The 23,991-nt window shown below is 50.3% G+C and overlaps 1 protein-coding gene across 1 annotated transcript in view; it reads left to right on the top strand.

Annotated features, from left to right (window-relative positions):
- LOC122391321 (box A-binding factor-like) overlaps positions 1-23,991 on the top strand; it is a 40,034-nt gene that overhangs the window by 5,968 nt on the left and 10,075 nt on the right. The window contains exons 2-3 of the mRNA XM_043385117.1: positions 1,509-3,079; positions 3,790-3,959. Of these exons, the coding sequence (XP_043241052.1) occupies positions 1,513-3,079; positions 3,790-3,959 (1,737 nt within the window). The 5' untranslated portion in view covers positions 1,509-1,512. The remainder of the gene's footprint in view (positions 1-1,508; positions 3,080-3,789; positions 3,960-23,991) is intronic.

Below are 23,991 nucleotides of genomic sequence, written 5' to 3' on the forward strand. Positions count from 1 at the left end.
ATTTTGCTCGAACGCTGGTAAACGTGAGGACTCCTCTTACACCTTTGTAAACGACGTCTTGTATGCTACATATAGTTTCGCCAATCGTCACATCCTCGCTGCCCTGGTGACAACCGCCCCAGTTGTGTCACCTTCTGGGGCCTCTCTGTTCCGTCACCACCTAGTGAGTCAACACCCTCCCCCTCCCCCTGCCCACAAACGGTCGGTCTCAGTCGTCACGCTGCGTTACGGCACAACGTGCACGCTTTTCACACCGGCCAGCTAAGCACGGCCTGCCGAGGTCGCTCCAACTGGGTCACTCGTTTCCAGCCCAGACGAGCTGGCCCGTTCCGAGTCACCGGCCCGGTTCCGCCCCGCCGTTCCGCGCGGCGGTTCCGCTGCGGGCTCCGCCGTGGGTTCCGCCCCGCCCGCGATGTGACCGACCCCAGCTCGACAGCCGTCCGCTCACTTCGCTCGAGTTTGCCTAAAAACGGCATGTGCCGAGTGGTGTGAAAGTGAGCCATGGCCTCCACGCGCCGGCTCGTTTGTTGACGGACCGTCCCACGCCCGCGCCACCCCGCCCGCCCGACCCCAGTCTCTGTGTGTGTGTTTGTGTGTCTGTGTGCGGAGCAATAGTCAACTGGCCCACCAAGGCTTTAAGCCTTGAAGTGGCGGGTAACTTGATCCGACATTATTTGAAGTCCACTTCGGATATATTTCACAAACATATCATAGGCAACAAATTTGCTATGGCTAAACTGGCTCCCCTTCCTTTCTCCATGTGTGAAGCAATCAGCGCAACTCGATTATTAATTGCTCATGGTCATCAACGCTTCATCGCTTCGTGTTAGCCATAGATCACCGCTTATGCCTGCATCCTGCTTATGCTACCCTGCCATGGCTTTGCGTAGCTTTTTGCTTCATCCCTGTTTATGTCAGCTTATCGCTTTAATCGCGGCCAGGGGCCCGTTTTTTATCGTTTCGCTGCTTGTGATTGGTGTGCTGCGATATCGTTGAGCCCGTCAGTAAGGTGCCTCTGAAAAAATGAACGGGCATAGCCAACGCTTTTGCTGGGTCGCTTTGCTTTGCCATCAATTTTATGTTGCCTATTCCTGTTTATCTGTTTTTTTTTTTTGTAATGACGAGTGTTTCTACACTTTTTAAATTCTTTTAATTGATTGCCAGCGTATACTTATCCATTAGCAAAATATCTAAGGAGCGCTATTACTCGGTATTACTTCATTGCTTAGTGTTCATCGTTCAGTTTATGAAACTCAAATTGCAAAATATTGTTTTGTTTTCTTTGACCAAATATCAGCCACTGGCTCATCGACAATAGTGTGAAATGTTCTCCAATGACAGATATTTACATGCTTTATAGTTATTCAGGACATGCCCATGTCTTTGTCTAAACGAAACAAAATTGTTCCAGTGGGGCCTCTTAATCAGCCTTCGAGGCGCTGGCCGCTGCCTCTTACCCGATCGGTGTGATTACGTCCCTCTCCCCCTCCCCTCCCTCTCATTCGCAGAGTGATGGCCGACTCTCAGCCGAAGGGGCGCTGGTCGCCGACTTCAGTAACGCTGACGGAGCCGCCTCCGGAGCCGGAGGTAGCGGTCAACGCCGCGTCTCCGGCTCACAGCGCGTCACCTCGCCAGTCACCTCAGCAGCAACAGCAGCAGTCGCCGCAGCAGCAGCAGGAGCAGGGCCAGTCTCCGCAGCAGCATCAGCAGCAGTCTCCGCAGCAGTACCAACAGCGGTCCCCGCAGCAGCATCAGCAGCGGTCGCCGCAGCAGCATCAGCAGCAGTCTCCGCAGCAGCACCACCAGTTGCAGCCACTGTCTCCTCACCACCTGCAGTCGTCACCACCGTCGGTGCCGTCCGAGTCACCACGTCATCACCACCAGATGCAGCCTGTGTCGCCGCACCAGCAGATCATCCAGTCAGAATCGCCGCAGCAGCAGCACCAGGCCCAGACGGGATCGCCCCAGCAGCACCAGATCCACGGGGGATCACCGCACGCGCTGCAGATCCAGACGGGATCGCCGATCCAGCAGCAGCAGATGACGTCAGGATCCCCGCGTCATCAGATCCAGGCGCGATCTCCGCACCAGCTAGCCGGATCTCCGCACCAGCTGGCCGGATCTCCGCACCATCGTCACCAGCTGCAGTCGGGCAGCTCGCCGTACCAGGAGCAGCAGGAGCATCTGCAGCGGCACCACCAGCTGCAGCAGCTGCAGCAGCACCGCGAGCAGCAGCTGCAGCAGCAGCAGCAGCAGCAGCCGCCGCTGCCCGACCCCAGCACCATCATGGACAAGCTGCCCTCCTACGACATGAACCTGAAGAAGGAGGTTGACGCGGACATGCCAGTCTCTCACAGCTCGCACGTCACGCACGGCTCTCATGGCTCACCACACGTGGCACACACGGGCTCTCACTACTCGCACGGCGGCTCGCAGTACTCTCACTCGTCCGGTCACGGCTCTCCGCAGTTCTCCTCGGAGACTGTCACCATCCACGGCTCCCACGGCAGCCAGGAGGTGGCCTTCAAGACGGAGCAGCTGCCGGTCGAGCCGGTGCTGGTGGAGGGCACGCCGCACATCGTGTACCCGAGCTCGGCAGGGGATGATATGGAGCAGGGCGCCATGGCCACACTGCGGCCCATCACTCCCTCCATGCCGGCCCTCTCCTGCTCGGCTGCTGACGCCGGCCTCAGCTACTCGAGCCTGCAGAACGGCGGTACTAGCGCCGGCTCGCCGCTGCACACGTACGGTACCTCCGTGCAGCCGCTGCTGAGCTATGGCGGCGGCGCCTCGGCCAACTACTACACTCAGGCCACCGGCGGCTACACCAAACACGAGCGCTACGCCGGCGGCGGACAGGAGTACGACCTGAGCCCGTACACATCCGCGATCCCCGACTTCCAGAGGATCACCGGCGCCACGAAGGAGCACGAGATGGCCTGGGCGGCGTGCGGCGAGTTCGGCGCTACTGCGCAGGCGATGGCCGCCGGCGGACAGGGCGGCCTCGTCTACCCGTCGGTCAACTGGTCGACGGTGAACGCCGCCTACGTCAGCAACGACGTGCGAAAACTGGACCTCAGTGAGTACAGGGAGAGTGTGTCCGGACTGGGGGAGGCGAGTCGTTTCGGTAGGGTTCAATTAAGGCAGCAATGATTAACGAATAACTCTGTTATTTGATATTTATGATCAGAAACTTAGCAAAATACGGTATCTTTTTAGAGGAGGTGTGATTCCTCATTTGTTCTAGTTTATTTGTTCTTTATGCTTCCCCAGCCGTTTGTTTCTGGCTTCTGCCGATACATTCTACAAGCCTAAAAAGTAAAAAGAATAAGTACGATATATGATACCCCGTTGCTCCGGTGAAATTTTTCTTGAGCCTGGAGTAAACGTTGGATTATTTCGCTCAAGTCTATGGCAGTTATCGATGCTTATTCAAAAACAACATATCATTTGGCTTTTGTTTTAGGTACTGTTATACCTATAATGTAATATATTTGTACTTGTATTTTATTCATATTTGTTATTAGGCGCTCTTGAAATGATGCATTACAGAATTAACTTTTACCAAGTTCGCACAGTATATACTTATGAAACCTTGGACAATGCATTGACAAAAATAATGCGAAATATTGTCTTTCATTTTGAAGAACTCCATCACGCAGGCCATGTAACAACAAGGTAAGTGATGTGACATCTTTGCTACCCCCAGGTGACCCCGCTAACCAGGAGAGCTGCGCGAGTGTGTCGACTGTATCTGCCAGCTGTGAGTGACCTCCGTTTGACCCCCAGGTGACCCCGCTAACCAGGAGGGCCGCGAGTGTGTCAACTGCGGCACAGTCAGCACCCCGCTGTGGCAGCGCGCCTCGACCAACCACTACCTCTGCAACGAGTGTGGCACATACATGAAAAACTACGGCACCAACCGGAACCCTCCGAAGGCGCCCGCCGCTAAACGCCTGGTGAGTGAGCTCCTGTTCCTGGGGACCACCGGTGACCTCAGCGACACCAGCGACCGAAGGCGCCCATAGCGCCCGCAGCGCCCTCTAGGCCCCGTGACCTCAGCGTCCACAGCGCCATCAGTGACCCCAGCGCCCTCAGTGACCCCAGCGCCATCTAAGCTCCCTGAACGGGGTGCTTGTGCGTCCCACTTGTGCTCCTCTCACCCATAGTACCCGTAGGGTCAAGTAAGCCCTGAAAAATCATGAATGGGAGAGTGGGTGACCGACGGTAAACTACAGATAAGCGAGCAAGAAATGCAGCCGCTGATTATTATGTTACGTCGGATCGGGCGTCCGACGCCAAGCGGGTGTATTCAGAACTAATAGTTCGTCTGCCGGCCGGGACAGTTCTGGTGGCGCTGCAGGAGCGATGTTGTGCAGGGGGCGCCGCTGAGCCGGAATGGCCCTCCCCTGGCCTTCGCAGCCTGTCCAGCGTCGATTGTGGCCAGGACTGGTCCCTGGTCCGCGCTGGGGCTTCTTCAAAGAGATGGGTGGAATAATAAACGCACTGTGATGTATTTGGCTGCTCAAACACTTCAAATATTTAGTTATCTTCTGAATTCCTGATGTTCGAAGAAACGAGATCGTTGGGCCTTACAAAATCTAACCGTATGGTTGATTTATTTAGCACACAAGGCTACGTATTAGCCGTTGGCAAGCGCAACATTTATTCGCACCCTATCTCATGATTAATTTTATGATCCGACCACGCAAAGTCATTTATTATATAACGAGTTACGAGTAGGTAGGCTGGATCGAGGCGGAAAGACATGTTTCATTTTTATAAAGTCTGATGGCCAAGAGTTGCGAACGAAAATTATAATTAAAATCTAAATCTTTTTGTATTTCAGACGTTTCGACAACACTGTGTCATCGTCAGTAATTGATATAAAATGTTTCCTGAAGTCACAAATCACATTTTAAAAATAACATCAGCATTAAGAAATTACACATGGTAATGACATTTCGGTGTTTTTACATTCGATCACGTTCGTTCCTCACAAGCGTGCTCCGTTTCAGCAAGGATAATCTGGCTGTCGCTGCTGCCATCGAATAAAATCCCCCTCTTGTGTTAAGTGTGTTCTTGGTCTTGATGTGTGCAGCCTCTAGTGCCCTCTTGATATTTTTGTTCATACCTTTCCCTAAAATTTCAGCCCCTTCCCACCTTGGTAAGTGCCCGGCCTCATCCACATGAACCACTATCGCATTACTTAACACGTGCCCCCTCACGTCTCTTCTGTGTTCCCCGACACGGGTACCTACTATGTATTTCAGACCCCATGAGACCCTGCTTTTCGGCGATAATTTCTTCAATTTTTGTCCAATTAGCTTGAAATTTTGACATTAGACATTTCAGCTCAAGCGCCAATTTTCATCAATATGGTCTCTTAACAAAATATCAATATTTAGAGCACTTGTCATAGGCTCGTAATGCTAATAAGATTTTGCACCCGGATAGAGGCTCGTTCGCTACCGCAGCGGATTGGATGGGAGCGCTGGCCAATCACGTGGCGCCGGGCCCAACTAAACTCCGCCCACTGGCCGTGACCGCGCTGGGTCTATGCCGGCTCAGTCGGCGGCAGCACCGCGGGGAGGTCGCACGGGGGCCGCGCGCTGGAAACATGCATGGAATCAACAGGAAGTGTCTGAGCGAAAGTTTGCTCTTCATTTGTGGGAGTTGGTAACCGCTTCTCTTTTTTGGTATATTAACACCGATCCAGCTCAGAATATGAAGAATAATCATATTCATAATGAGGATATCAACCTCCCCAGAACCAACCTTAAATAGAGAGCTGAGTCATGCATTCTGAATGAATGCACATTCTGGCGCTTATCTCATGGTCAGGTCGTGCCATTGTTCTGTCACCCATGGCATGCGATGCCTCTGCACTACTCGAAAATATCGATATTGTTGCTTCAATCGCTGCGTTGCGTTGTCGTTGCGTCAATCGCTGTTTCTGAAGACGCTGTTATACCTATGCAGAAAGCAACGGAGTAAGGATGATGAGTTGCGAGCACTTCCGATTGCCTAAGACATCGCTCTAAGAGCTGTGTTCGTAATTTGGGAAGCGTTGAGAAGGGAGCAGAAATGTGATGTGCGATTTATTGCGCATGGTAGAAATGTGACATCAGAATAAGGGAAACAAGCGCATTGGCTATAGATGGCTATAGTAAAGAAATCGCGTCTTTTTGTGAAACTAAAGGCTCTCCAATAATGAGGCAGTAGGCTACTTACTTACAGGTATTTTAATTATTTGTAGTTCAACACGAAATCCTGGGATCAAGTCAGTCCGGTGACCTCAATCTAGCCAATTATAAAATGGGTTAGTTCTGAAGGTGTTCATGATGCACCGCAATCGCATGAATCCATCTCAAGCATACGCATAAGCATAATATATTTCATATTGCAACCACATTTCTTAAATGCTACGGTGTAGGTAACTGTTTATCATGTCTTGCAAATTTGACGTAAGCTGACCGACGTCTTCCATCAGTTCACAGTCAGTTGACATCAACGTTTTTTTAATGACGTTAAATCAAGCAAAAATGCAGTCACTAGCCCTGAACTTACTGAACTTGTAACTTACGCAATACCCATATCTTTATTGATTGACATGGTGTAGGCTAATTTGCGATAAATGCCATAACGAAGGCTAGTGTGCTAATTACGAGCGTTAGTTTCTGCTGTATCGTTATTACTGCAACGGCAACCGCAAGGAAGCCACGTCCAATGCGAGCTGCCGCGGTCCGGCATACGGCCTCGGGTCCGGCAGCTACTGCCCCGTCGGCTCCACGCATCCGACTGACCGGCCAAGGTCACCGCTCCGTCCGCCGGGAGGGCGGAGCTTAATGGTCACGTGTCTGTGACGTCACACCTACGTACGGATAGCCTCTACTCCACTGACGGATTTACGGAGCTGATTTTAACATTACGAGGCAACGACAAGTACCCTAACAATTGATATTTTGTTGAAAGACCATATTAGCGAAAATTGGCGCTTGAGCTGAAATGTGCTTTGCGAAAATTTCAAGCCAATTAGATAAATATTAAATAAATTATCGCCAAAAAACAGGGTCTCATGGGGTCTGAAATGCATCTATGCATTTCAGACCCCATGAGACCCTACTTTTCGGCGATAATTTCTTCAATTTTTGTCCAATTAGCTTGAAATTTTGGCAAACGATATTTCAGCTCAAGCGCCAATTTTTGTCAATATGGTCTCTTAACAAAATATCAAAATTTAGAGCACTTGTCGTTGGCTCGTAATGTTAATCAGTTTTTGCACCCGGATAGAGGCTCGCTCGCTACCGCACCGGATTGGATAGGAGCGCTGGCCAATCACGTTGCGCCGGGCCCAACTAAACTCCGCCCACTGGCCGTGACCGGGATGGGTCTATGCCGCTTCAGTCGGTGTCAGCACCGCGGAGAGGTCGGAGCGGGACCACATACTGGAGACAAGTGAAGCTGGCAAAGTTGTTTCGGGACGAAAGCCCAAAAAATTATCCGTTTGAGGGCATTTGGTATCCTCTTCACCTTATTTTGGTATTTAACCATCGCCCTGGCAGGGCATTTTTCATAACACGGCCTGGCAGCCAATCGCGAGGGGGGGGGTCGATGCGACCCCCCCCCCTCGCGATTGGCTCCTATGGCACCTAGAAACACCAAATTTGGTAGGTAGGTGGGCCCCCTGGAGTTCTCGCCCCTGTGTAAATTTGGTTGCTCTAGGTCAATATTTAGGGGGGTTTTGGGGGGTATAAATGTAAAAATTTCGCTAAAAACAGGTCAAAAGTTTTTCGCTTATTACTTTTGATCTAATTAAGATAGAGCAAAAAGAAAAGCACCAGTGAACTCAGCACGTCAAGGCGCGTCGAATGATATACATTTTAGCTTGCTTAAGTGTACTTAAAGTTTTTCTTAAATTTTAAGTAAACTTAAATTAATAACTTAAGTTAAAGTTGACCAAATGGCATCATATTGCATATCATTCGATTCGGCTGATCACCAGGAACACAATGATACCATTTTTGAAGCTCTAGCGTCATTATATGCCAAGTTATTGGCAAAAACGTCATTTGACCTCAGTTGACCTCATTTGACCTGACCCATGGATAAGTACACCAAACAAAGAAGCACCAAGTGACCTGCTGTTAAGTACTGTGGTTTCAAAGCACAAAAGTGATAAAACGAAGCGGATATCTCCAGTATTTTCCGAATTTAGTATTTTCCCATAGGCTTAACATTACGACACCATGACCTCTAACTGACCTCAGGTCAGTGACCTCAAAAAACCCGAACTATATGTTATACAACTCGGTGAACTTAGCACATCCTGAAAGTTTGAAGGAAATCAGTGCAAAACTGTGAGTTGGACAGGTGCAAAAAGAAAATTGAAATTTGACCATGACCTTGTACCGGTTTTTCTGACCTGGTGACCTGACCCAAGGTCACCCGGACCTGAAATTTTCAGGTCATATGTAAAAAGGTTGCCCCATAGGCTGTGCCAAATTTGGCGGCGCTGCGCGCCGCCGTTTTTACGCTATCTTCGAAAAACCTTAGGGGGGGGTCGCATCGACCCCCCCCCCCCTGCCAGGGCGAGGGTTAAGCGTCGAGCCAGCTCAGAATATTCAGAATGATCGGAATCAAGGTAGGATCTATTGGAACGGAACCGGCCGTAGAAGGAAAGATGGATAGACTCTTGGACTCTGAACATTTATTTAAGCCGGAGTTGCACCTATCTCATCGTCAGGTTGGGTCAGGTCACTACCCGATTACCTATAAGATCATGTGCAAGCCTGTGCTTAACCCAAAAATATTGATATATTTGGCAGTGCCAATAAATGTTTCTTAGGAAGGCGCAGAAAACAACAAAGTAGGATGAAGAGTCTCGGGCACGGCCGATTGCCTGGGGCATCGCTCCAGCGAAACGACCGTATTCGTGATTCGTGAAGCGGTGCGGGGCGCCGGGTGGGGCAGAAGCGTAATGTGTCGTATGGTAGAAATGGCCTTTATCGCGGTGTCATGTGTGTGATATATTGTTAAGAAGTGCACAAAAAGAAATAGCAATGTGGCAGGCGGACGTTGGGCACTACACGAGAACGATCATCAATAAACTCGCATCTTTTTTGTAAAACTTAAGTAACAGTAGGTATGTCCATGGGTGGAGAACCTGCCCCGGCCACCCCGGCCGTGGCCGGGGTAACTTTCAGCCTACCCCGGCGCGGCCGGGGTAACTTTTCCACTCTTGTAAATCCTAGAAGCTGTCTCGAAACGAGAAAAGAAAACTCGTTCTTCAAATGTTCACTGCCATGGGCGTAATATTGCAAATCAGGTAACTAACTATTTGCTTAACATACCATAATCTCCAACCCCAGGACCCGCGTGTGGTCGCCAATGCCAAGACTGCTCTCAAATCGGGTTCAGTTTCGAAAATTTGGCGCGTTTTCGGCGCACTTTTTCTGAAACAATGCTTGACCTCGCTGCCTTCGACTGGCCTGCCAGTGCCAAAGACCGCAACCATACCTGTTTAGTGTTTATAATAGCGTACTCGTCAGGATGCTCATAAACACCGAGCGTCCGTTGCGATTGCTTCGAAATCGGACTGTTGTAACCGGGACGCATACTCTTGCCACGCGGAGTCCAACGCTCTACCGACTGAGCTGCGAGACCGGGACCAGTCGATATTCCTGGATCGACTCCCTGTTTGTTTTATAGGAGGTTGAGCTGCCCAACATTGAAGAAGGCTGCGTAAGGGGTTTGCTTATGATGACTGTTGACAACAATGTGAGCATATCGTCTTTCCGACTATTGGTCGCCGGCCGGGGTAACTTTTTCAAACATTCTCCACCCATGGGTATGTCCTCAATGGTGAGGAAACTATCTCTAGGCTTTTACTTTTCATGTTTGCATTTCAACACACAAGCTCTGGGGGCAAAGTTAGTCTGGCGACCTCCTCAACCTAAGTCGATGATCAAATGGATTAGTCCTGAAGGTGTTCAATGCTTAGTTGCTCCGTGATGATATAAATCGATCACGCCGGCATACATTCCTAATCAAATTTCATATATCAAACACATAGATTGCAGCATGTTAATGGTGATTCTGTTTTGCAATTTTGACGTAGTCTGACGCGATACATAATCTTACGCAATCATTTGAAATCAACAGCGTCTTTTATGCGCGTTTTTCACAAGCCCCGAATCTTGTGTGGAAATATTTATTTTTTGTGACTGAACAAGGTGTACGTACATTTGTGATAGATACAATTAGTCGAGGGCTTCAGCTGGTGCGTTACTTATGCGCGCTATTTAGCTCATTCGATGAAATTACGGCTGCAACGACAACTGCACGGCAGCTACGGTCCATGCGAGCCGCCCCGGTGCGACAGCTACTGCCCCGCCCGCTCCACGCAGTCGACTGACCGGCCAAGGTCACTACCCCGTCCGCCGGGAGGGCGGAGCTTAATGGTCACGTGTTTGTGACGTCACACCTACGCACGGATAGCCTCTACTCCACTGACGGATTTACGGAGCCGATTTTAACATTACGAGGCAACGACAAGTACCCTAAAATTTGATATGTTGTTAAGAGACCATATTGGCGAAAATTGGCGCTTGAGCTGAAATGTGCATTGTGAAAATTTGAAGCAAATTGGACAAATATTGAACAAATTATCGCCAAAAATTAGGGTCTCATGGGGTCTGAAATGCATAGTAGGCCCCTACCTGTCTCGCCTACATATTGTTTTTCGCAAACAGCGCACGGTATCTGATAGACTATGCTACTTTCGTGATCCCTATCTTCGTCGCGTGCACCTTTTAAAATATCGCCACTTTTGTGTCCCGCACTTATCACCGTCTTGAATCCGGCCTGTTCAAGCTGTCGTGCTACCGTATCCACCTTTTCAAAATTGGGAATGCAAAATGCGCGGGCTTCCTAAAGTTCACAAGGCAGGTCGACCCATGCGACCTATTACGTCCGGCGTGGGAAGTGCGCCGCACCGCATAGCAAAAATCCTGGCCAAGCCTCTTACTCGTGCGCTAGGCTCGGTTAGTGGATGCCACGTCAAAAATACATCAGAAATGATGGAACGGTTAAAAGGGAAGGGCTGGGGGGATCCGTGCTATCGTAAGTTATATCGGACGTGGCTGCGAAACTTCTCTCGGTACGAAACTTCTCTTGATCGGAAGAAAATCGGAGGGATGAAAAAGAAAGAGGGGCAAATCGGAGCTACGTTGTACCACGGAATATATAGTCTACGACATGGAATGGACAACACGAATTTTTCCTGTAACTGCTGAGTTTTTGGCTACCTGGCAATTTGGGTGTGCTGCTGTGGTTTTGGCACTTCCGTGCTGATGGACGAGATGAGTTTTATCTAATTAAATTACTTAGGCTGGGGGGATCCATGTGATCGCAAGGCACCTCGCAGTTGCGATCAAACGTAAGTTGAATCGGAACAGATATTGGAGGGATCCATCACATCGTAGGCTAAGTAGATACGCAAGTTGTATCGCAAATGGTGAAGATACGAACTAACTTTACGAATCTTCTCGGTCGATCGGAAGGCCGATCGTAGCGAAGCTTTACCTCTTTCTCAAGAGAAAAATATAAGAAATTTTCCAAATTTTCACAAAACCGAAATATATGTTAAACAAATATGGTTGATGAACACGTGTGCAAAATTTGAAGTCGATTTCTTCAAAAATGGCTGCGCTAGAGCGTTTTAAATTTACACGTTGAAAACGGTCACTTTCACGTCATTTTTGTAATTATTTTTTTTCAATTTTTAAATTTAAAAAATGTTTTGGGCAATTTTTCGCGTTAATTGCGAAAATCTGACCAAAACATGTATCGCACCATCAATGATCCGATACGCCATCACAGGCCGCGCCGCGGACAGGTGGGCGCGGCGATACCTAGGCCGCGTGGGGGTTACACTGGTGTTCGGAAAGGGCTATGTCAACGCGAGGCAGGCCGCGGGGGAGCCGGTTGCGGCGCCGGTCCGTATTTGTCGGCGCCTAGCAGTGCAGCGGTGCGTTTATGGCGGAGGGAGGGGAAGCGGTGTAGTGTCGGCAAGGCCACACATAGGAGAGGGCACACGGGCCTCCCCCCCCCCCCCATTCGAGTTGGGGCCCCTAATCTTTAGACCGCCGAAGACCATGTAAAATGAACTGAAATAATGATTAAAAAGACCGGGAGGGCCCATCTCGTTCCCCAGCAGGCCCATACGAGTCCATAAATGCCCAGTAGCGCAGCCAGGGGTATTGTGGTGAAGTTTCAATGGCCCTCAAAAGACCTCAAAGGGCCCACAGATGGGTTCACCGTGTCCTCAGATGGTCTCGAAGGGCCCTCGGTTAGCGTCAAATGGCCCTAATCTGGTGTCAAAGGGCCCTCAGATGGCCAAATGAAGGGCCACAAGATGGCCTCAAAGGGCCCTCAGATGGGTTCAAAGGGCTCTCAGCCAACGTTAAACCTACCTCAGAAGACCTTAAAGGGCGTCAAAGGGCCCTAAACCTGCGTCAGAGGGCCCTGAGCTCGCGTCAAACGACCCTCCGAAGGCCTTAAAGAGTCCTTAGCTTGTGTCAGAGGGCCCCCAACTGGTGTCAGTGAGTCCTCTTCAGCTGGCGCCAAAAGTCCATCTGAAGGCCTCAAACGGTCGTCAGCTGGAGTACAACGGTCCTCAGATGCCGTCACGCGGCCCTCAAAAGCCTCAAGGAGCCCTTATATGGTCTCAAAGGGCCCTCATTTGGCCTCAAAAGGCCCTCCGCTAGCGTTAACCGGACTTCAGAAGGCCTTAAAGGGCCCTTATCTGGTGTCAGAGGGCCCCCAGCTAGTGTCAGAGGGCCCCCCGGCCCTCAGTTGGCGCAAAATGGCCATCAGAAGGCCTCAAACGGTCCGTAACTGGAGTCCAACCGCAACGGTCCTCAGGTGGCGTCAAGCGGCCCTCAAAAAGCCTCAAAGGCCGCTTAGAAGGCAGCAAAGGGCCCTCATATGACCCCAAAGGGTCCTCTGCTGGCGTCAAACGGACCTCAGAATGTCTCAAAGGGCGTCAAAGGGCCCTGAGCTCGTGTCAAATATAAAAGCGCCCTTAGCTGGTGTCAGGAGGCCCCCAGTTGGTGTCAGCGTGCCCTCAGCTGGTGTCAGGGACTAGAGAGCCCTCAGTTGGCATCTACTGGCCATCAGAAGGCCCCAAACGGTCCTCAGATGGCGTCCAACGGTCCTCAGCTGACGTTAAGAGGCCCTCAAAAAGGCCTCAAAGACCCCTCGGCTGCTGAAGAGGCCCTTAGCCTCAAAGGAAACTCAAGAGACGTTAAACGGCCCTAAAAAGGCTTGAAAGGGCTCTCTGCTGGTGGCAAAGGGCTCGCATATGACATCAATAACAGCTTTGTCAAAAACGGACCTGAGAGACCTTGCCGGTCCCTGGTTATAAGGGACTCCTGTCTCTTGCAGTAACCTGAGTGGCAGTGTCCCAAAATTGTGTTTTGGCTTGGGTGTCAGAGGGAAAATTCCTCTCCAAAAAGGGGGATAAGAGTGGAAAATCCCCCAGTTAGATAAGGCCCAAAAAGAGTGGAAAAGAGATCAATGGCATACATTTATGTATAATGAGGTAAAATGTAATATGTAAAATGACCAATACAAATGCTTATTCTCAGTAAAGCTGGGAGTGGAAAATTGCTCTTAGATATTTGAGACGAGAGTGCAAAATGATTTTTGTTTGGATGTCGTTTCCCACCCAAATCGAAATATTTTGGGACACTGCTGAGTGGCCCACGTTTACTGAGGGGCCCCTGGTTATTGAAGGAGTCCCTGGTTACTGGAAGGACCCCTGGTTATCAGAGGGTTCCCTGGTCACCTGGTGGGTCCCTGATCAATTGAGACCCCCCGATCATCTGAGCGCCCCCTGATTGCCTTGGTCTTGGCGTTGGCGTACAGTTTAAAGTCGTCGGCACACTGCGGCCTCCTCTTTCTCAACAAGTCCCTCTATTTCTTCTGCAGCGAGGGCGATTTCGTCAAAATACTCCTCCATCGCGAAGCCTCGTGCGCAGACGCAGTCTTCGGGGCGCTCGCTGCGCCAACTCTTGACAACTGACGGGCTCCAAATGGAACAGATGGACTCCGAAACGAACGTGGGAATGCCGACACATGATCCCTCCAAATTTACAGAGGAGGAGATGTCCCTGACAGCCCCTTTGCAATAGGGGTCACTTTTACACTATAGACGTATGGGGAATTCGACCTTATCGACATGGTACTACGAGGTCAGCTGATCTGCTTGGCATTTAAATCGTAGTAAAACTGGCATTTAAACGATGCGAAACAACTGACGTACAACGTAGCTCCGATTTGCCGCTCTTTCTTTTTCATCCCTCCGATTTTCTTCCGATCAAGAGAAGTTTCGTACCGAGAGAAGTTTCGCAGCCACGTCCGATATAACTTACGATAGCACGGATCCCCCCAGCCTTATTGTTGTAATGGAAATCAGATGGAATAGTAACCTTTTGCTCATAACTAATGTAAGCCAAAAACAAATCCATTTGTTTTTGGATTTGTTTTTGGCTTACATTAGTTATGAGCAAAAGGTTACTATTCCATCTGATTACCATTATAATCATAATCATGCTCAAAAAAACGTTTCACACCATACAATACTTATTGTTGAATAAAGTTAGACGTTGTTTTCAGCATAGTACACATTACAAGAGTGAAAAGAAATAACCTCATGCTTAACCCTATTAGTGGCAGGCTCCTGGCTACCCCCTATTAGTGGCAGGGGGGGCTGTTTACGACCCCCCCTTGATATCTCGAGATCTAACCGGCCGATTTTCAAAATTCAAACGGCATTCGATTTCGCTCAACGAGATCTACATTTCTAAAAAAAAATAAAATTAAAAAATGTCAATAGGGGGGTAGAGGGGGGTAAAAACGGGCAAATTGCAGATACATTTTAGACTGTTTATCACGGCCAGGTTTCTGAACCAATCTTAACGCAACTTTTGCCGATCGATAGAGAATGAACCAGGAATTCACATGGATCCTTAAAATATGCATTTTCAAAAATCATAGGCGGATACAGATCATTGAGATTGGGGGTACACAAAAAGTATAGTAAATAAGGTTTTTGTTGGTACTGTTTCTAAAAAGGGTGGCAACGGTCTTGTCATGTTACAATTTTCTTATGAGAGAACGACTAAAATTGTATTGGTCATGCATAGGCGGTGTCAGGGCACCTATGTTGGGAGGTAAAAAATAACCCCCCTTTTTGGACGCCTGGATCCGCCTATTATAGCAAAAACGTGTCAAAAGAGGATGCACAATAACTTTGTATATGTTATCACATGATACCTTTCATTCACTGTTCGTAAAACTGGTGCAGCATCGTGATCTTCGCCCAAATGACTCGCTTCACGAATAGGACCCCCAATTCCCAGTGCTCTGGAGCCGCCCCTGGTAGAGTTATGAACTTGAAATTTTCAGGGAATGTGCCCAATTTAGTTTTAGGAAAAGTCAGAAAATTTCAGCATCGTAGCTTCAGCGGTTTCGGAGATATTCCCGAAAAACCTGAGGGGTGGATAAAAACAACCCCCCCCCTGCCACTAATAGGGTTAATCGAAATAAAAATTATTAATCCAAAAAATATTTTCGTGAATGTCACTTCGGTCGGTGACATTCACGACCCGGAGGATGCGAAACACTTTGCTTAGCTTTCCCATCAATTCTGCATGTTAATCTACTGACGAAATGACATTCACGAGAATATATTCTTGATTAACAATTTTCATTTCAATTTAATGAGCGTGAGGTTATTTTTTCACTCTCATAAATTAAATTACTATTATAAAACTCTAAAACTATGCATGTGTTAGGAAGTGTCACACATGGATGTATGTGAGTCTGTCTCTGTTGGCGGGTTGTTGCTCCGAAACTGTGCGAGTTGCGCCGGTGAAATTTTTAGACAAAGTCAAAAGTCTGCAAAAATTGTTTGTATTAAAATTTGGAGCGCTCACGACGCTCCAAACGTGGCCGAAAGACTCATCACCGTCCGGCCGCCCGGTCCTCCCCAGCAGGTGGTAGCCAGCTGGTCAGGCCGCGCCGTCCTCCGGCACAGGGCCGGCTGACAGCGGCAATTCCGCCAGTGCGCTAGTTCGGCGTCTTCCCGTAGGCCTCCCGCGCATGACCGGCCGGACCTCCACCGCTCGACAATTGGGTACGGTAGGATAACACCTCTTACGCTGCCCGCTGATGTCTGAGCAGTCGTCTGCCGTAGGTATGACCTATTAGTCACCGGTGCTGCAGCTTTGCTAGTTTCTTCGTCGCCGCAGTCTTGGGGCGCTGAATCGTCTTGGTAGCTTTTCTTTTCACCAAGTTTTTGCACATGCGGTGCAGCTCCATACGCATGTATGTTGCCGCCATGATGCTTAGCACTGCAGGATGGCACATCTCTTGCGCTAGCTGCCGGGCCTCTTTTGTTTCCAGTGCACAGCTGACCAGCCGTTTGCAGATCTGTGCTTCGTGAAAAAAGTGTTCAGCTTGAGCTCGGAACTGTTGATGGCACGCTATAATGAATGCGTCGCAGTCTTCTGTAGGGCGCAGGAGGCTACCTACGTCGGTAGTACTGATGGATGTATACGACTTTAAGGCCGTAAATATCTCTGAATCAACCAGAGGCATCGCTTCCTGTTTGATCACTACTGCCCTGCACCTGTCGTAGCTGATGCGGGCAGTGCGAAGGAGGTAGCCACAGACGTAGGTTAATACGTTGCGGGTTTCCATTTCCACTGGGCAGTTCCCCGCTGCTCCAGACGGTGTGTTAGGGGACGGGCGCGGTGACGCTGTCACTGGCTGTTCGTTGGTTTCCATCGTCACCTGCCTCAAAACCGCGATCAGCCTGTCTCCGTCGTCAGCGCAGTTTGAAGTTGCTGGTACCAACAGGAGGTCATTCAGGGACGCGTGCTTATACAGATGTCGAAAGTGGATAGGATCTGGGTTGTCCGTCCCCCCACCTCGCTGCCGCACGATGCCAAAAAAGTTTTCCAGCGCGTCTTGGTTCAGGCGGCGTGTGCACAAAAATGTGCATCCAGCGGCCTGACACAATTTCCATACTTCTTGAACCCCTCTGATCGTCTGTATCAGACCACGCACGGAATCGATGCTGGCGCCGTCTCCGACCGTCCACCGCCGAAGCCAAGCTTCGCCGTCTACGAGAATTTTGATATGTTCTTCTGCTGTCACTGGGTGGATGCTCGAAATCGCACGACGCATAGAACAGGTGTTGAACCGGGTAGAAGAGTTCAGGACATCTAGCAGGTTGTTGAGGCGCAGCAGGAAAGTAGCAGTCGGGAGTGATGATCGCGGGAGTTTGTTGAAGGTTGCATACATAGTAATCGCTGCTGATACTGTTCTGCTCATAACTTGTACGGCGTAGCGAACCTTCATCTTCTCGAAGCTGTTGGGTCTGATATGTCGTTCAGTTAGTTTCGGTGCAGCCCGTGGAAAAGAAGCGGAGTCAACCTCAAATAGTGCTTCCAGATATCTCCACGAAGATAGCTCACCGTCAACTTTAATGTCGTGTTTCATGAGGGCGTTTCGAAGACATTTGAAAAGGTGCGGCACGTCATACAAAGCGATAATATTTCGCCCATCTACCGTGAAGACGCCGCTATCGGCAGCTCCGAGCAACCTGTAGGTGGACTGATTGTTCGTGCCCATGTCACACGTTGTTGCCAGCACCGTCAGTCCAGCCTCAGTCACACGACGGATGCACTGTACCAGCAGCTGCTGCTGCACGGTGGCTTTGGTGGTTCCAGCGCTCAGGAAGAATCCCAACGGCTGCTTCCAGCGTTTGGTGATGCCCCGCACCATCATAACCAGCGCATGGTCAGCACAGGCGTTCGAGCGGCCGAGGGGGCCGTGATCAGCGAAGCCCTCTATTATGTCGTCACTACGCTGGTAGGCGAGCCGAGCCTTCAGGTGAATTTCGTCGAAGGCAATGACGCACAGTTTGTCCTGGTCACTGCTGCCGGCGAACTTCTCCTTGATGAGGGCGAGGATGGCGTCGTGGAAGCCGGGTCGCATCTGGATCTTTTCCATTTTTCTGCGCAAAGTTCGGGGATGTGGGAGGACGTAGCGCTTTTGAAGAAACCGGTAGGACCTAGGACCTTGAAAATAGAGTGCAAGTGCACGGGTCTCTTCCTCTCCGGTGTACCGCCGCAAATCAGGTTTACCCGGACGTCGAGCCATGAGGTCAGGGAATGCTGGATGCGGGATTGCTCTCAGTAGTTCCTTGTTCTTCTCCTCCAGCATTTGCAGTTTTTTCTTTTGGCGGTAGAAGCGAACCTTCCATTTTGTGGCCAGCTTTCGTTGACTCCTGGCAATCGCATCTGTGGAATAGAATAAAAACTAGTCACGACGATTGTTATGTACAGTCAGTCGCAAATCGTACAAATCGTATCAAATCGTACAAATCAAATCGTATGTACAGTCAGTCGCAAATATACCCTTAGGTCACAACCCTTGTCAGAAGAACAATGCTGGTGCAAATTTCAAATGATTATCACTATTGAATGAATCATCATGGGCTATTTTAAATAGCATATTTTAATGCAAACTCGGGCTGAAAGTCTAAAAAATGTGCTGAAGGCGAGGGCCGGATGGGTAAAAGCAAAAAAAAAAAAACGATTGTCTGTTAACCCGCGCGTAACTGGGGAGTAAATGAACCCCCTCGATAATTTTTGCAATGACTTAGGAAATACATATATCAGATGTGGACCTGCGACTTTCATTGCCTTATCCTGCATCAATTCTACGTCTTCTGACAACTACTTTCAAGAAAATGACTTTTTAATGACGGTATGTTACGTGATTTCTGGTGAAAAGCGGCCTCTGTGATCTTTTGTGACCCGTCCCTGACTTTGACCCTGCTCAAAATCACAATTTCAACTTTGCAATGGTTGAACAAATTCAAAATTAGTTGCAACTCAAAACTTTTTTGTTACAAGTATGGCCTTGGTCCATCATAACAAATGCTCCCGTTTTGACCCTTTAACTGCCCGTGATGTCATAGTTGAATTTTACAATACTTCTAAACGCCATAAGGGTATTTTTTTTATAAATTTAGCTCGAATGTTTGAATGGGCGGATTGACAGAGACGGAGCCCACACTAAGCAGAGCTTGTTGCGTAGACCACGACCCCTACCGTCCGATCGCGCAATTCCGGGTAACGGGAGAATTTAGATGCCAAAGTTTCACGTACCCTTCAAAGCCGGACACGGCCTGTCCCACTCTACTGACTTCAACTGGCTGCGGCTGCTCCCACCAACTGCAGACCATCCCAGTATGGAGTGTCAACTATCGAGCGCCGGAGCGACTCGAACCCGGGCTCTCATTACCGGGAGTTCAGCGCTCTACCAACTACGGGACAGGCTTAGTTGTCCAGTTGTAATCTAATTGAGAGCTTTTGATTGCCGCCTTCTGCGACTCTCTGCGACCAATGATTTTAAGATCAATAATGTTACGACCAATAGTTCCGAATCTAACGGCTTTCAAACTGCAGGGCATGCTTCGGCCCTGTCCCTTACCTACCAGTGAAATGCGCGCGATCTTGCTCGACAGCGTCAGCTGGTACCGCGGTCGCCGCATCGACGGGTCTGGCTGGCCCCTCGCCGGCATCAGGGGCGACAGGAAAATCGCCGTCACTCGTCGGTGTCGGGGCAGGCTGGTGTGCCTGGACCGAGCCTGACAAAGGCAAAGCACGTGTCTGCATGAGGGGTAACGAGCAGCGAGTGCCATGTACCAATTTCCGGCTGAGCCGAGCTCCACTCTTCAACCCTCTGTTAAGTTCAGAAACAATAAATAACACTTCAACAACGCTGTCCATTTTCTTCACCTCGTTTAACAAAATCGATTCCAGCTGAAAAAAAACGCTTCCTGGAGCAGCGATTCTCGTACAACGCAATTTAGAGTGAGCATCTGCCAAACTGCACGATCATTTCAATGAAAAACTTAGCCGTTTTTTTTTTTTGTTGGGTTAGGCCCTTTCGGTCCAATTAGACCATTTCAGAGCCGGAAGGATGATCAGGAATTAGAGGGAGACATTGGTCTGGGCAGGCATCCTAGTGAGTCACTGGGGCTGAGCCCATCCCGAAGGACAGGCCGACCAGCCCCAAGGTACGGGGTGACCCGGCTACGGGGTGCGCTCCCTCGGGAGCAGCGGAGCAGCTGCTCCCTTGGAGCGGTGCCGCTCCAAGGGAGCAGCCCGCATGAGATAAAGTTGCCTGTCCAGCCAGGAGGGGGTTGCGGCGTGGAGGAGAAGGATTTCCGTATCCTGAGGATAGAAGCATGGAACGGTGTGAAAACTTACCGGCCCCTGTCGGTGTCTTGGTCACTTCCATGTAGGCGTCAGCAGCCAGCAGCTGGTCCAGGGGGCTGGCGTCTACTACGATCTTGTCCGCAGCGGCGGTGACTGGCGCATGGTGGCGACACTGCGACGCAGTACCTGGAGGGAGAGACGAAACACCATTCAGTCTTCGGAGTGTGCCTTCGGTTACTGTTTAGAATAAGCGGTTGAAAAACACCGACGAATGTGCTGACATGGTAGTCAACAGAGAGGAAAGAAATGGCGATTCTACTGCCGCGACATTTTCTTCCGCTAGATGGCAGGAAGAGCGAGCGCCTGAAGTTATGCTGTACCGCAAAGCTTAAGAGATCGAGAATCGCCGCCAGCAGTGCGGAAAATGGTTCCAGATATAGAGCTGTTGAAGGAGCTGCCATTCGTGGTTCCGAATCCAACGGCTTTCAAACTGCAGGGCATGCTTCGGCCCTGTCCCTTACCTACCAGTGAAATGCGCGCGATCTTGCTCGACAGCGTCAGCTGGTACCGCGGTCGCCGCATCGACGGGTCTGGCTGGCCCCTCGCCGGCATCAGGGGCGACAGGAAAATCGCCGTCACTCGTCGGTGTCGGGGCAGGCTGGTGTGCCTGGACCGAGCCTGACAAAGGCAAAGCACGTGTCTGCATGTCGTAGACTATATATTCCGTGGTTATAGCTAAACCGACAAAACGATCGCCTCATGGAAACTTAGCGATCGATAACAGTAGCAGTAGGTATGCATATAGGTAGTAGGCATAGTCCTTAACACGTCTCACCAAAAATCCATTAAAGTGGATTAAGCCGCTGTTATGAAAGTTGGCGGTCATGGTTCACAAGAATGAAAGCTAGGCATTTCGTACGAATAGAAAAAAATGTCCTGGCTTCGCAGCAAACATCTTACCCGAAGCGAGGATGGCAGTGGCGGTGCTGGAGGTGGAAGTGGCAGGCGCGGCGCTGGGAGAGGCCGCAGTCCCATTCCGCAGCTTGTCACTGGTGCCAGCAGCGGCAGGGCACTGGGGCTCCTCCGGAGGTGGTGCGGCCACTTCAGCGTCCCAAATGGGAGACATCTCCACCGCCGGCTCGGTAGCAGTACCAGCAGCGGCGCCCTGCGGCCCTTCCAACAGTGCCGGGGCCACACAGGAGGCCGATGCCGGTGCCGTCTGCACCCCGGACCGTTCGTTGGCGATGGCGGCGACGGCGACAGCAGCTAGCATCTCCAGCGGCGACAGATTAACGCCCGCCTCAGAGGCTGCCAATATGTCAGCAGCAGCCGTCGCTCTAAGCGGCGCTTGCGATTCGCAGTCTGCATTAAGGTTTTCTGGACGTCCAGGGCGGCCCACCCCGGCCACGGGCAGCCACGGATGTTTTCGTTGGCAGTGCCGTGCCGCATTAGCTGCGCTAAACCACTCTTTACAAATTTTACAGTAACGCGTTTTAATTTTCATTCTAATTTTAGACCAATGTTAAAACGGTAATGCAACGAATATGTATGAATGCTGTAGTAACAATCTGCGCTAAACTTCCCAACAAAATATACGGTTACCATTTCAAAGTCACAGTCACAACTTCATTTGGTCACGACGAAGATGAATCATTCAATGATTGTTAAGAAAATCTATATGAAAAATTTATATGAAAATTTATATGAAAATGTAAACCCACGTGGAAAAAAATTCATCCGCATCCTTCACTAATAGCGATATTCATCCGGCAAATCCTTGATTTTTGGTTACACACGTGGCAATGCTAATCGAAGCTCCTGTCCATTCCATGTCGTAGACTATATATTCCGTGGTTGTACGTAAGTTGTTTCGCAGCGTTTAAATGCCAGTTTTACTACGATTTAAATGCCAAGCAGATCAGCTGACCTCGTAGTACCATGTCGATAAGGTCGAATTCCCCATACGTCTATAGTGTAAAAGTGACCCCTATTGCAAAGGGGCTGTCAGGGACATCTCCTCCTCTGTAAATTTGGAGGGATCATGTGTCGGCATTCCCACGTTCGTTTCGGAGTCCATCTGTTCCATTTGGAGCCCGTCAGTTGTCAAGAGTTGGCGCAGCGAGCGCCCCGAAGACTGCGTCTGCGCACGAGGCTTCGCGATGGAGGAGTATTTTAACGAAATCGCCCTCGCTGCAGAAGAAATAGAGGGACTTGTTGAGAAAGAGGAGGCCGCAGTGTGCCGACGACTTTAAACTGTACGCCAACGCCAAGACCAAGGCAATCAGGGGGCGCTCAGATGATCGGGAGGTTTCAATTGATCAGGGACCCACCAGGTGACCAGGGAACCCTCTGATAACCAGGGGTCCTTCAATAACCAGGGGCCCCTCAGTAAACGTGGGCCACTCAGGTTACTGCAAGAGACAGGAGTCCCTTATAACCAGGGACCGGCAAGGTCTCTCAGGTCCGTTTTTGACAAAGCTGTTATTGATGTCATATGCGAGCCCTTTGCCACCAGCAGAGGGCCCTTTCAAGCCTTTTTAGGGCCGTTTAACGTCTCTTGAGTTTCCCTTGAGGCTAAGGGCCTATTCAGCAGCCGAGGGGTCTTTGAGACCTTTTTGAGGGCCTCTTAACGTCAGCTGAGGACCGTTGGACGCCATCTGAGGACCGTTTGGGGCTTTCTGATGGCCAGTAGATGCCAACTGAGGGCTCTCTGACACCAGCTGAGGGCACGCTGACACCTACTGGGGGCCTCCTGACACCAACTAAGGGCGCTTTTATATTTGACACGAGCTCAGGGCCCTTTGACGCCCTTTGAGACCTTCTGAGGTCCGTTTGACGCCAGCAGAGGACCCTTTGGGGGCATATGAGGGCCCTTTGCTGCCTTCTAAGCGGCCTTTGAGGCTTTTTGAGGGCCGCTTGACGCCACCTGAGGACCGTTGCGGTTGGACTCCAGTTACGGACCGTTTGAGGCCTTCTGATGGCCATTTCGCGCCAACTGAGGGCCGGGGGGCCCTCTGACACCAGATAAGGGCCCTTTAAGGCCTTCTGAAGTCCGGTTAACGCTAGCGGAGGGCCTTTTGAGGCCAAATGAGGGCCCTTTGAGACCTTATAAGGGCTCCTTGAGGCTTTTGAGGGCCGCGTGACGGCATCTGAGGACCGTTGTACTCCAGCTGACGACCGTTTGAGGCCTTCAGATGGACTTTTGGCGCCAGCTGAGGAGGGCTCACTGACACCAGCTGGGGGCCCTCTGACACAAGCTAAGGACTCTTTAAGGCCTTCGGAGGGTCGTTTGACGCGAGCTCAGGGCCCTCTGACGCAGGTTTAGGGCCCTTTGACGCCCTTTAAGGTCTTCTGAGGTAGGTTTAACGTTGGCTGAGAGCCCTTTGAACCCATCTGAGGGCCCTTTGAGGCCATCTTGTGGCCCTTCATTTGGCCATCTGAGGGCCCTTTGACACCAGATGAGGGCCATTTGACGCTAACCGAGGGCCCTTCGAGACCATCTGAGGACCCGGTGACCCCATCTGTGGGCCTTTGAGGTCTTTTGAGGGCCATTGAAATTTCACCACAATACCCCTGGCTGCGCTACTGGACATTTATGGACTCGTATGGGCCTGCTGGGGAACGAGATGGGCCCTCCCGGTCTTTTTAATCATTATTTCAGTTCATTTTACATGGTCTTCGGCGG

This window comes from Amphibalanus amphitrite, unplaced genomic scaffold, assembly GCF_019059575.1.
Source record: "Amphibalanus amphitrite isolate SeventyFive unplaced genomic scaffold, NRLGWU_Aamphi_draft 000432F_arrow, whole genome shotgun sequence".
Lineage (NCBI taxonomy): Eukaryota > Metazoa > Arthropoda > Thecostraca > Balanomorpha > Balanidae > Amphibalanus > Amphibalanus amphitrite.